The sequence below is a fragment of the Gracilinanus agilis genome, chromosome 3 (genome assembly GCF_016433145.1).
Source record: "Gracilinanus agilis isolate LMUSP501 chromosome 3, AgileGrace, whole genome shotgun sequence".
Taxonomy (NCBI): domain Eukaryota; kingdom Metazoa; phylum Chordata; class Mammalia; order Didelphimorphia; family Didelphidae; genus Gracilinanus; species Gracilinanus agilis.
Genome location: NC_058132.1, coordinates 254,545,073 through 254,558,141, shown reverse-complemented (window position 1 = coordinate 254,558,141; position 13,069 = coordinate 254,545,073). Strand labels below are relative to the sequence as shown.

Here is a 13,069-nt window from a genome sequence, read left to right as displayed (position 1 = left end):
AGAGAAGCTTATATTCTAATGGAATATAAAAGGAGAATTGTGTTTCCTCATATATATACATTTCTTACATTGTTAAATTACTTGGGACTGTTCACATCTTGGAGACAATAGAAGACAAGAACAAAGATAACTTGGGTTCTTTTCTTGGGAAAGGCATCTGTTGAAGGGTTGGAAAATCTCAATGAATCATAGACTAGTCCCTCTCAGGATCTGGCAGCTAGAATAGTAACTCACAGAGAAAAAAGCATTTTAAAAATGAAAAACTCTTTTATTGTTTTTCTCTCCAATAAGCTGGATAATGAAGTTGAAAAGATGGCAAATCTGGTCATGAACAACTGGAATCAGCAAATTAAGGCAAGTTCCCACACACTAACTTTTGCGTGAATTCATTTATGGAGTATGGGTATGTGTGTGTGTATGAATGTGTCATTTTGTATTAATGTTATAATTCTGTTAGAGAAAACTATCTCCATATCTCAGTAGAAATATCTATATTTGCCTACCTACCTGTCCACTCATTCCTCTGCCTCCCACAGAAATCAAGGGGAAAGGTTTTATGTGTGTGTTTAAAGATAGCACCCGCAGATCAAAAGGCATCATATCCTGTTCTGAACCTCCTGCTGTGTCCTTGTCCGACAGGCCTGGACTGTGGATGGCCTTAGATATTTCCTCTCTGACTTCCTGTAGAAAGCAACAAATCTGGCCCACTGCCCTTCTAGTTAGTTGAGCCTAATAATAGATTATGTGTTTCTCATTCTTCACATCTTGCCTTCCGTGCCAGAAGAGAACCACGGCGGTATATACTGTATTGAATTCTGTACTGAAGCACTACCTTTTGGATTTTTAAGAGGATATATCCTACATAGCATGAAGTTCTAGTATTCACTATGCAGAATAAAATACCTCCAAGCCCCTCACTAACTTGTGAACTGTGGTAAAAATTGCTGAAATTTGCTGTCGTTTGAAAGAACCTGACAGATGCATGATATTATTTGACCCTCTCAACAATCCAGTATAGGAGGTTGTGCAAGTATTATCATCTCTATTATTAAGGGCAAGATTCAAACCAAGGTCTCGCTTACTCCATGTCTAGGATTCTCCCCAAGATTCCATGCTGCCTCTCAATCAGTGAAGCCCTTGCTTATTCATTCTTCAAATGGTTGTTGTTCACCTCTTTTATGCATAGAACCATCACTAAAGCCTGCATAAGGGTGCAAAATATTTAATGAAACATTCAGTCCTTGCTTTCCAAGAATTTACAATTGCACTCTACTGGCAACATTAGATAATGTGGGAAAACTAGGTAAAATTGGCCATTATGGCACACTGCAAAGACTGATGGGATTTGGAATATAGAGGACATGAGTTCAAATCCCAGCTCATTTACTTTCTGCTTTGTGCATTTAGGCACGTTGAAATGTTCCTGTGGACTTCACTTTGCTTATCAGTAAAATGAGGGGGCTAGATGAAGTGACCATTCAAGTACTTTCTGGTGTTAAATCTATGATCCTTAAAGGCAAGGTTTTGAAGGTTTGGGGGTAGGATAGTAATAGATGGAAATTATATTTTAAAGTGCTTATTCCAGTGACTGGTTATAAGATAGAATTGGGAAGAAAGAGCTTTTGAAACAGGAAGAGTAGTAAATCTAAAGATAAGTGAGGGGATCCTCTGAAAATCTAAATGCATTACTTTCAACAAGAGGTTTTGTACTGACAAGCAATGTCAGAAAGTTGAGCCCCTAAGATATGTCCCAGGACAGTTATGACAAACCTATGGCACAGGTGCCAAAGATAGCACACAGCACTCTCTGTGGACACTCAGTCACCCTCCCTCCCCACCCCTATCCCCAGAGTTTGTTACTATAAAGTAAAAAAAGAATATTGGGGGGGGACCCACAGATGTGGAGAGTGGTAGAGTGTTAGATCCACTCAGGGATCCCCCTGAATACCCAGCTGGATATTCTAACCTCCCATTAGTTAAAGTGAAACTGAATCACTTTCTCTCACTGGGCCAGTTGCACAAACACTTTGGAGACAATTGTTATAAAAAACAGTATCTCTTTTATCTTAAGAGAGAATACAAACTGAGGATCAGAACAAGGGGTCCCTAACTCTAAGAGATCTAACTAATTTTCCCACAATCCTCTATGTCCCTTGCAAGAGGGAGCCTTCTGGTCTTCCAGCTAACTTAGCTCCCTATTTCTATCTAGGTGTCCCCAAAACTGGCTAAGCTAACTATCTATGACCCTCAGTAGTTGGTTTCATTTATTCCCCAGAAGCTGTCTCCAAAAACCATTATGAACTCCAATGGCTAAGTTGACCCCAGGGGGGTCTGACCCCTGAGGTAAAAACCTCAAAGCCAATCTGACAGAATTTTTTTTTAGATGAACCTTCTGAAAAGCACAGCAGGTATGGTCAGATCCTTTTCTAAATCTTTCCCAGTTAAATAGAGTATCTCCAAAGATGAATTAGGGGTATACTCCTTCTCCACAGTCAGGTGAGGTAGATGAGCTCAGATAAGCTCACCTTTCCTTCATCATTCCTGGATAGGAAGCCCTTAACCTCCCACAGGAAGTCAAGTCACTTTAACAGTTGTCACTTCCAAACTGTTCCTCCTCTGCCTTCTGCCTGCTAAAATCCTTTCCCTTGAGTTCCTAGTATGTGCCTTAAAGACAGCCTTCCACTTCTCTTAAATCCTATCCTATCTCTATCCTTTTCCCATTACAAAAGACAGAGGGACTCAGGCAGACTTTCTCCCTTCCCCCTCTCCATTGCACCTGGCAACATTTTTTCACATCCCCTGCCTCTCTGCCCAGCAGCCAATGGAAGTGCACAGAAGGTAAGGTGGGCAACAGGGGAGCAGAGCCCTAGGGTCACTCCCCTCCCTCACTTACTGAGAACATTCCTCATTTTAGCCACCACCCAGCAGCCCAATGGGAGTGCTTTTTTTCCCTCCCCTTTATGGGGTAAGAGATGGGGACACACTTGGCACTCAGAGGAGTGGGCACTGCACATGGTCTGAGGGGTGGGGGTGGGGCCTGGCACTCTCTCTAAAAGGTTTGTCATCACTGTCCTAGGAGATAATTTCAGAAGGTGGTATCAAAGGACAAGAAACCATTTCTGATATGATGGGCTTATTTTTACTTTCAGGGTTTCCTGTGATGCTTCCTCTAAAACTGGAGTTCTATTTAGAACCAATACGTTAAAATATAGACTTTTAAAAATGAGTTAATACACTAATAGACTAATAGATATATCCCAGTCAAAAGAGACATTTTTCCTAGAAATGTTCTCTAAAGTCATATTGATGAATTAGTTATCTTACTTATTGTTCATTCTTGGTATTATGAAAATCTCTAAAAAAATAATCTTAAGAATATTCTGAGATTTTTCTTTCCCGTAAAATGAGAGGGCTAGATCAGGTGACCTCTTAGGTCCTTCCTGGTGCTAAATCTATGATTCCAAAGACAGATTCTTGGCCAGGGCAGTATTGCCCCAAATGTGGAAACATATGGACAAGAACCAGAAATAATGAAGAGCTAATGATGTTTCCAGAAACAGTTCTCTAGTGGATCTGGGATCTCAGCAATGTGAATATTCCCTCCAAAGTTACAGATCACAACCCCACCATTCCTTCCCATTATGTAGAAATTCTCATGCACATCCTCCCATAAGTTCATCAAAAGTTTTACCCACCGTGCTTAGGGGCTTCTCTGCATTCTCTTGACATTTCTAATATAGCTCCTGGGCTATCCAATCATTTCCCCTTATTTCCCTTGTGACCAACTTCTTCATTATTTTGATATCTTTTACATAGCTTGAAAAGTATAATTCCTTATTTGAATTATGTTTTAGTCTGATCACAGCCACCACGTGAATCTCCATTGCCCTTTGGGTGACCCTCAAATTCAATTCTAGAGAGACTATACTGTTCCATGACTCAGAGCCATATGACATCAGCACAGAATATTGGGGTTAAAGAAGACAGCCCTTTGTTTCAGAGAGAAGCTAAGGGTCATTGAAAGAACTTTGTAATTTCCCGATTTCTAAGTAAACAGTTCTATTTTTACAAAGCATGATAACAGTGCAAAGTATAAAGTTGTTGAGATAGAGAATTTGCTCCATGTTTAGAGTCAAAGGAGTCCAGATAAAATAGTCCTAAAGGACCAAGTGCTTCTTTCAAATAGTGACCTATATGTTCTCCCTTGAATTTGGCTGTCTAAAAGGAAACCTTTGATCCTTTCTCCCTTGAGCAACATTTCAGGAGCATTATACAAATTAAAATTGTTCCAGTTCTGCTTCTCAAGGTGAATGCTAAAGGGAAAAGAGGCTAGAGCTGTGGAGTTCACCATCATTATTTATTTTTACAGTATTTCTAGAACCAGAATGAGAAGACATTTGGTAGCCATTTAATTCAAAACTATCTCAAGAATGAACAATTGGAGACAATCATACTCCCCAAACAAAGTTCTAAAAGCTATCTTTTTCTCCAGAGAACAGATGATAGAAAATACATAAGGCCTTATGAATCTAGGTTTAATTTTAACACTTCTAGTCTTAGATGATTTACAAAAAATTGGCAGGTGGAATTATTATGGTCCCAAGTTACTAGCCAAGGCATCCAAACCATTATTACCTTTTCTCCTCTGAGGAAGCAAGTTATCCCACAGAACATTTGTCAGACACATAATTTTTCAATGAGGGTTGTCTAATTCTGGGCCACAGAGGGGATTTTTTTCCTTCTTTTCATAAAGTTTTTAAGGGATCCACTAATTCATTTAACAAGCAGTTCTAAAATACCAATAATGGATAAAGTATTGTGCAAAGCAATGGATTTGTTCAGTCATGTCCAACTCTTCACAACCCTGTGGAGCATACCATGCTTGGGATTTTCTTGGCAAAGATACTGGAATAGTTTGCCATTTCTTTCTCCAATGAATTAAAGCAGTGATGGGCAAACTATGGTCCAAGGGCCAGATGTGGGCCCCCTGAAATGTTCTATCTGGCCTGGTGACTTTATTCCTAATCTCAAGAATACAATGAGTAGGATACAATACAATGAAACTTCGAAAGAGTTGTCTTAGAAACTGACAGATGAGCATTTCCTTTCCTTTGGCCCCTTCTTTAAAAAGTTTGCCCATCGCTGGATTAAAGCAAACAGATATAAAGTGACTTGCCCAAGGTCACACAGCTAGACACTTCTTCTGAAGCTGGGTTTTCACTCAGGTCTTCCTGACTCCAAGCCTAGCATTTTATCCATTGAGCCATCTAGCTGCTTCAAAGCAGTGGAAAAACATGAATAAAAACTAAATGGTTCCTGCCCACAAGGAGCTTATATTCTGGGAGGTAAGAGAGTAATAACATACATATAATATAATTTATATGATGAAACAATAAATATAAAACAAAGTGAAATGTAATAAACATAGAAACAAGGGGATACCAGATAAAGAGCTTGAGGAGGTAGATGGTGGCATTCACTTCCAACTAGCAGAATGGGAGAAGGACTCATGGAGGAGGTGGGACTTCTTCTGGGTTTTGAAAGAAGAAATGGATTTCAGTAGGCAGAAATAAGGAAAGAGCAGGCATTCCAGGATTAGGGGATATCCTGAACTGATGCATGGTACTGAGAAAGTGAAAACAGAGAATACAGAGAAGTCACATTTGACTATAACACAGTATATGAAGATGATTAATGTGAAATAAGGTTGATTTAAGCTAGATTGGAGAGAATTTTAACTGGAAGAATGAAATAATTCGTGTTTTGTGATATAGTTTGGAAGTCACTGAAGGTTTTTGAGCCAGGAGAATGGAATGATCAGACTTATACATTAGAAAGACAGTTTGGGCAGCTATGGGAAGGAAAGGCCAGGAGTAGAGAGACATAAAACAGTAGTGAAGGCCTGTACAAGGATGATGGATTTGGAATCTAGAGAACATGAGTTCAAGTCCCAGCTCGGCAACTTTCTACCTGTGTGAGAGTAGAGAAGGCAAGACAGATATCAAAGATATGGGAGTAATAGAATCAATAGGACTTAGCAATGGATTGGATGTGGGAAGATGGTGGTATCATCAATAAAAATGAAGAAGTTGAGAGAAGGAAAGGAAGATTTATAGGGAAAGATGAGTTCAGTTTTAATCATGAGGAATATGAAGGAACTAGTAGAAAGGTCAACAAGGAAAGTGAAATTAAGCCTGAATATTTGTGTATCAAAGGGGATAAAGGAAACCATTGTAAGAAGAGACAATTATTACAGGAAACAAGGTAGAAAAAAGGCCAACAAAAGAGCCAAGGTGGAAGCCAACACTTAGGGGGTAGAAATGAGCAACAAAGAAGAGTGATAAGGAGCAATTTGACAGGTAAAAGGAAAACTAAAAGAAAAGGCACCATAGAAACCAGGGAAGGAATGAAAAGAAGAGGATGAAAAGTAGTACCAAATGTTATGGAAATGTCAAGGAGGAAGAAGTTGAAAAGGGGCTGTTGGATTTTAAAAAATAATTAAGCCAGACCTAGAGACAGGAGGTCCTAGGTTCAAATCTGACCTCAGACACTTCCCAGCTGTGTGACCCTGGGCAAGTCATTTGACCCCCATTGCCTATAAAAAAAATAATAATTAAGAGGTCATTAATTAATTGACCATTAATTAAGAGGCCATCACCCCAGAGAAAGCAGTGTCTATAGAGTGGTTGGATTGAAGTCCAGAATGTGTTCAGAAGTCCAGAAAGAATGAGTGAGGAAATAGATGTAGTGAGGGTTGATTACTCTTTTTTTTTTAACCCTTACCTTTCATCTTGGAATCAATATGAAGTATTGGTTCCAAAGTAGATGAGCTATAATGACTAGGCAATTGGCTTTAAGTGACTTGTCCAAGGTCACCAAGCTAGGAAGTATCTGAAGCCAGATTCTAACCCAGGACCTCTTGTGTCTAGACCTGGCTCTCTATCCACAGAGCCACCTAGTTGTTCCCACCATCACCTTTTTTTGACTACTCTTTTTAGAAATTTAGAAGGAAAGGGGTGCTATAAGATGATAGCTTGAGTGTCTAGGAAAATCATTATGTTATAATTATTTTTAGGAAAAGGGAGACCTGAGCATATTTTGAGGTATCTTAGAGGGAACCAAAGGAAATTCTTTTGTGTCCTCCTTTTGCATGGCTTCCAAGACATAAAGCCAACATCCATCCTGGAATTTCTCTGTAGCAAACAACCTTGCACTAAAGTAATGTTTTGGAACCTTGTATAGCCTTCAGCATTTCAGTAAAATTTACAACCCTCTCAAGAACACCAAATATATTAAAAACATAGACATTGATTCTCAGGGCAAACTGTTAGCTTCTGTATTATTTTAGTGGAAGGTTTAGAGAAGAGGAATCAAAAATTAAGAGAGTCATTGAAGCCATTGTTGTAGACATGAGTAATTTGAAAATAGGGTAACTTAGCTTTTGACATACCATTCTGCTCTTATTAAAATTTTTGATAATTTTGACTCTAGGCCAAGAAGAAATTAATGGTGGAAACCAAGAAGCATGAAGCTCTTTTCCATTCCGTAGAAAGGGCCAAGCAATCAGTGACTGAGAAGGAGAAGCAGAAGGTACCTTGTCATAGCCAATTGTTTCTATGCCAGCTGTCTTCCTGAGATGGATAGACTTACTCTTCTTGATAGCAAAAGGATTCCTTTCCCTTGGATGAATATATTTATGGTTTTACCAGTTTTTCAGTAGAGAGAGATAATGAAAAGTTAATTAAGTATCATTTTATCAGTGTACACTTTTAAAAGATGGTATTTTCTGGGCAAATTGGGGGATGGAGAACTAATACACAGTAAATAATAAATAGATTGTGTGTTTTTTTTTTAATAGAAAAGAAGGCCCTAGAAGGAAATTAGAATAGTGTGGGTGTAGTCTGCATTTATTGTGCAAAGGCAAAATTTGACTGCTTGTTTGATCTAGCAGGGGCCCCTTATGATAACTTGGATTCTATGTCAGTAGAATATTATAAGGCCATAGCTTTTTCAAATTCCAGACTCTTTGTTTAAAGATTGGTCACAGGGGGCAGCTGGGTAGCTCAGTGGAGTGAGAGTCAGGCCTAGAGACAGGAGGTCCTAGGTTCAAACCCGGCCTCAGCCACTTCCCAGCTGTGTGACCCTGGGCAAGTCACTTGACCCCCATTGCCCACCCTTACCAATCTTCCACCTATGAGACAATACACCGAAGTACAAGGGTTTAAAAAAAAATAAAATAAAAAATAAAGATTGGTCACAGGTTGACAAGTAAGGAACAATGAAACATCTTTAGAGAGAAAACCAAATAACAACAACAACAAAACCAACAAACTTTAGAATAATAAAACACTAAATTCCAGACACTGTCTTGGGTGTGCTAGACCCAAGGAAGGAAGGAAGGAAGGGAGGGAGGGAGGGAGGGAGGGAAGGAGGGAAGGAAGAAGGAAGGGAGGGATGGAGAGAGGGAGAAAGGAATTTATTACTAGCCTTCTATATGCCAGGCACTATACTTAGTGCTTTATAAATATTATCTTAGTTGATCCTTGCAACAATGTCGGGCGGATGCTATTATTATTATTATCCCTGTTTTACATTTCGGGAATCTGTCTTTTCTCTATATGTTAAGGTACTATTTTCCTTGCACTAAAGTATAAAGAAAAGACTAGGGGACCTAAGTTATGGAATTCCCATTCTCTTTCTAATTCTAAGCCTTGGAGCTAGATAAAATCTTTTGGTAGTCTCCCACCTTCCTCCAGTAGGCTCACTAAAGGAACCACTGCTTTCCCTTGGATCATAGAGATAGTGTTGCCTTACCTTTATTTGCTAGCTATTTTAGTCCCCAAACTGAACAAGGATATTGGACTTATTTTCTTCCTTAAACTTACCATGAAAGTAACGATTATATGAGAATGAGCTTTGGCGTCAAGAATCAATCAATCAATCAATCAATCAATAAGCATTTATTAAGTGCTTTCTTTATGCCAGTGGCATAAAGGTTGAGGATTGCAAAATCTGACACAGATATATCGCCAGGGTTAGTCACTTCTTCCCAAGAGCTCCAGGACATTCTTTAAGACTTTGCTGTTGTTCAGTCCCATATGTATCTGACCCTTCCTGGCTCCATTTGGAGTTTTCTTGGTAAAGATCCTGAAGTGGTTTGCCATTTTCTTCTCCAGGTCATTTTGTATAGGATAGAACTGAGACAAATAGGGTTAAGTAACTTGTCCAGAGTCACATAGCTAGTAAGTGTCTGAAGCCAGATTTGAATTTGGGGGATGAGTCTTCTTGACTCTAAGGCCCAGCACTCTTTCCCTTTTGTCTCTTTAATACCACAAGTGACCAATTTATTTAAGGGGAGAGGGTTCTTCAACCAAGAAATTCCTGCAACAGAAATGTCAAGGTAACCTACCCATGTAGCCTGAATAATTGGGGAATTTTTTTTTTAACAAAATAAATAAAATACAATAAAACACAGATAATATATAACTTAAAACTATCAATATACAGCTGGCAGAGACCCTTGTATATGGATTAGTGGCCCCTGTTTCTATTTGAGTTTGACACTGCTGCCCTACAGTGAGGAAATTACAGGCTCAGTCTCAGAGGAAAGAAAAACCAAATAAACAGAAAAATGAAACGGAACCACCTTAGGCTGCCAGACCTCCTTGCAGCTCTCAACATTGTAGACAGTAAAAATGGAAGGGAAAAATTCAACTGTCAAGGAATTGGTTCAATGAAGCAGCCTTAAATCCCTACTGACTATCTTTGCAAGGTTCCTCAAGCAAGAAGTTAGCACAGAGAAGTTTATTTGCTTCTCTCTGACTTTATTTGATTTGAGTTTATAGGACAGAAGCTATTTAAGATGTCGGAACCTAGAAGTTATCCAGGATGAGCTCAGGTTTCATGGATGCCTGAGATTTCATTAGCAAGGGTACCAAACTTGTCAAGAGGGCTCTGAAGACAATTACTTTTTTAAAACCCTTACCTTCTGTCTTAGAAACAATACTATATTGGTTCCAAGACAGAGAAGTGGTAAGGGCTAGGCAATGGGGATAAAGTGACTTGCCCAGGGTCACACAGCTAGGAAGTGACTGAAGCCAGATTTGAACCCAGAACATCTTGTCTGTGGGTCTGGCTCTCAATTCACTGAGCCACCTAGCTCCCCACTGAAGACAATTATTTAGCAAAACATAACCTTGTCCATTCTTTGAATCTTTTTAAATACTTCATTTGAAGATAAGAAGTGTTCCTCTTCCTATTGAGAGACACGGTTTCATTATTTAATTCAACAAACATTTATTAAGCATGGGATGTTCAGAGAGGTTTGGTACACCTTTCACCAAACTCTCACCTATGGCTCCAAGAAGCTACTGCATCTGCAAAGTCACAACCCAGTAAAACCTTCTTAGCTAATGGGCTAAACCAGGTTGAGGGTAGGCAACAGACCTTGACCTACTGGTGAGGTAGGGAGATGTCTACCACAAGCACGTGAAGACAAAATGGGTGGAACATTTCGTTCCAGCATGCATGAAAGTGTTTTAAGCATATGCTGCGGAACACTTAGAACTTGGTCAGTCAATGAAGATGCCAAAGCCATCCACTGCATCCTGGGACATAGCTGTTCATCCTGATTTTTGTCTTGCCAGTGGACTTTGATGCCTCTGAAGAGAGCGAGGCTGCCAGCTTTTTTGCGATTCTGCCTCCATTAAATCCAATTCACTCACAAGTCAGGACATTCTCATTGGTCCTCTTCAAAAAATGAAGAATGCTATGAGACCCTGGGCAAGTCACTTAACCCAATTGCCTAGCCCTTACTGATCTTCTGCCTTAGAACCAATACACAGTATTTTGATTCTAAGACAGAAGATAAGGATTATTTTTAAAAAATGAAGAATGAGCTCATTGCTGGAGAAATAAAGATAAAAACAGAACACTGCCCTCAAGAAGTCTCCATTCTACTGAGATAATAAACACTCACAGAAGTAAATGAAAATAGATACAAAATCAAATTTAGAGGAAAAGAGTACTTCTAAGCAAGAGATTCAGAAAAGTCTCCCATAGGAAGAGGCAGCTGGGCTGTACTTTGAAGGGATGGTTGGTTTGGGGCCCTTGAGCTCCAGAAACCCAATCTGTCTCTTACAGGCTGCACAAGCAAATGCCAAGCAAATTAGCTAAAATGACAAAATAAGCCTGAAATTGCATCTGTTGTGAAAGGTTCGACACTTTTTGGATAAATGTTCTTTATGGTAGTATCACTCAAAATGTTCTTAAATATAAAGCGAGTGAGACTGAAAAGGTTTTAAACTGTATCTATGCATTTTTAAAAAAGCATTTCATATATTCTTCTAAGAGACGCTGAAACACTGGCAATTTCCCTGCAATCTTAAAGTCTCATGAGTCTTACAGCATTGTGATGAGGAGGGGAGGGGAAGGGAGAGCTGAGAGGCTGTGTAATGTCCAGAAGATGGATGTGGAGTTAGGAGAAATCTGGATTTAAATCCCACCTGGATCACTCACTACCTGTGTGACCCCAAGCAAGATACTTTTCTAATTTTCAGTTTTATCTTCTATAATATGGAGATAATAATAACACTGATAATCTCCTACCTTACAGGATTATCACAGGAATATAATCCAATAGCATACGTAAATATAAATGCTAGTTATCACTGTTATCCTGTAGCCTTTTTGGGTAGGAGTGGGAGCAGATAGGTAGCAAAGTAGATAGAGCACCAAGCCTGGAGTCAGGAAGCCTTATCTCCCTGAGTTTAATTCTGGCCTCAGATACTTAGTAGCTATGTGACCCTAGGCAAGTCACTTCACCATGGTTGCCTCAGTTTCTGTAAAATGAGTGGAAAACCACTCCAGTAACTCTGCCAAGGAAACCTCGAATAGGGTCATAAAGAGTCAGACTTGACTAAAACAGTACAACAACTATAAAATCTATTGGGGATTCAGACAAGCTGCACTAACTGGTCCTAGGGCTTTGATCTTCAGGTTTCTCATCTACAAAGTGGGGAGCAAAGGAGATTGGATCAGGTGATCCCTAAAATGCCTTTTAGTTCTCAGATTCCCACACTTCTGTCTGATGTCAATCTCCCTCTTCTGAGCTGGGGAGCTGAGGCTAAGGAGATAGAGAAGGTATGAGGTGGTGACCACTAGCTTAGCAATTTAGTATTATAGGATTTAAACCTTTGAGATCAAGTGTAAAACCCTCATTTTACAACTGAGGAGTCTGTGGGAGACATACATTGATTTACTTAAGGACCTTTCACACAGTGGCAGTCTGAATTTAAATCCAGGATATCTGTCTCCATATCCAATATTCTCTTCACTATATCATATTCATTGACCAGGTCTTGATCTACTTCTAGGGACCCAATTCTACAAATGAGTTGCAAAGAAGCTGTCAACCTGAATTGGTAAAGGGAATTTCTTCCTCTGGGAGTTCCCTATATCAATTTACCGTCGGGTTCTGTCCCTATCCCTGTCTATAAAGAACCACATTATTGGACCAAACAGAATTCTTCCTGTGGACTTGCAGAGTGCCTCGATAATGTGTCAGTGAAAATATGTGGATTGATCCATTTCTTTTTCTTCTTCTTTAAGCTGCTTGGTAAACTGAAAAAATCAACAGAGAAGCTGACAAAGGAAGATGAAAGCTATTACCAAAAAAATATTGCTGGTTATACAACCAGACTCAAATGGGAAGCCACTTTACAAAACTGCTATCAGGCAAGTTATGCATTTCATGATTTTCTTCCTAGGGACTGATTGGTCTAGTCTTGAGGCCTCGAGACCAGAAATATAGTCTGGTCTCTACCCTAGACTCTGCCACTCATTAGTGTTATGACTTTTGGACAAATGGCATTTCCTCTCCTTGCTACTGTTTCCCTAGTGGTACAATTAGCTGGGAATATTTATTAGTCAAGTCTAATATTCTTGTTTAGGAACTCTTCATTTGTTATTTAGGAGCAGAGCTGTGCTAAGTTATTTCCAAAGAGTAGGAGTCCTAATAAAGCTAAGGGATATTGGAGCAGTAAGGAAGAAGCTTGGGACATGAAAGGAA

General features: G+C 39.4%; 1 protein-coding gene across 2 annotated transcripts in view; it reads left to right on the top strand.

The window, feature by feature from the left end:
• The window catches only part of NOSTRIN (nitric oxide synthase trafficking), an 88,083-nt gene that overhangs the window by 38,134 nt on the left and 36,880 nt on the right, over positions 1-13,069 (top strand). For both annotated transcript variants that reach the window (XM_044669813.1, XM_044669812.1), the window contains 3 exons: positions 292-354; positions 7,492-7,590; positions 12,610-12,735. In XM_044669813.1, coding sequence (XP_044525748.1) covers positions 292-354; positions 7,492-7,590; positions 12,610-12,735 — 288 coding nt within the window. The remainder of the gene's footprint in view (positions 1-291; positions 355-7,491; positions 7,591-12,609; positions 12,736-13,069) is intronic.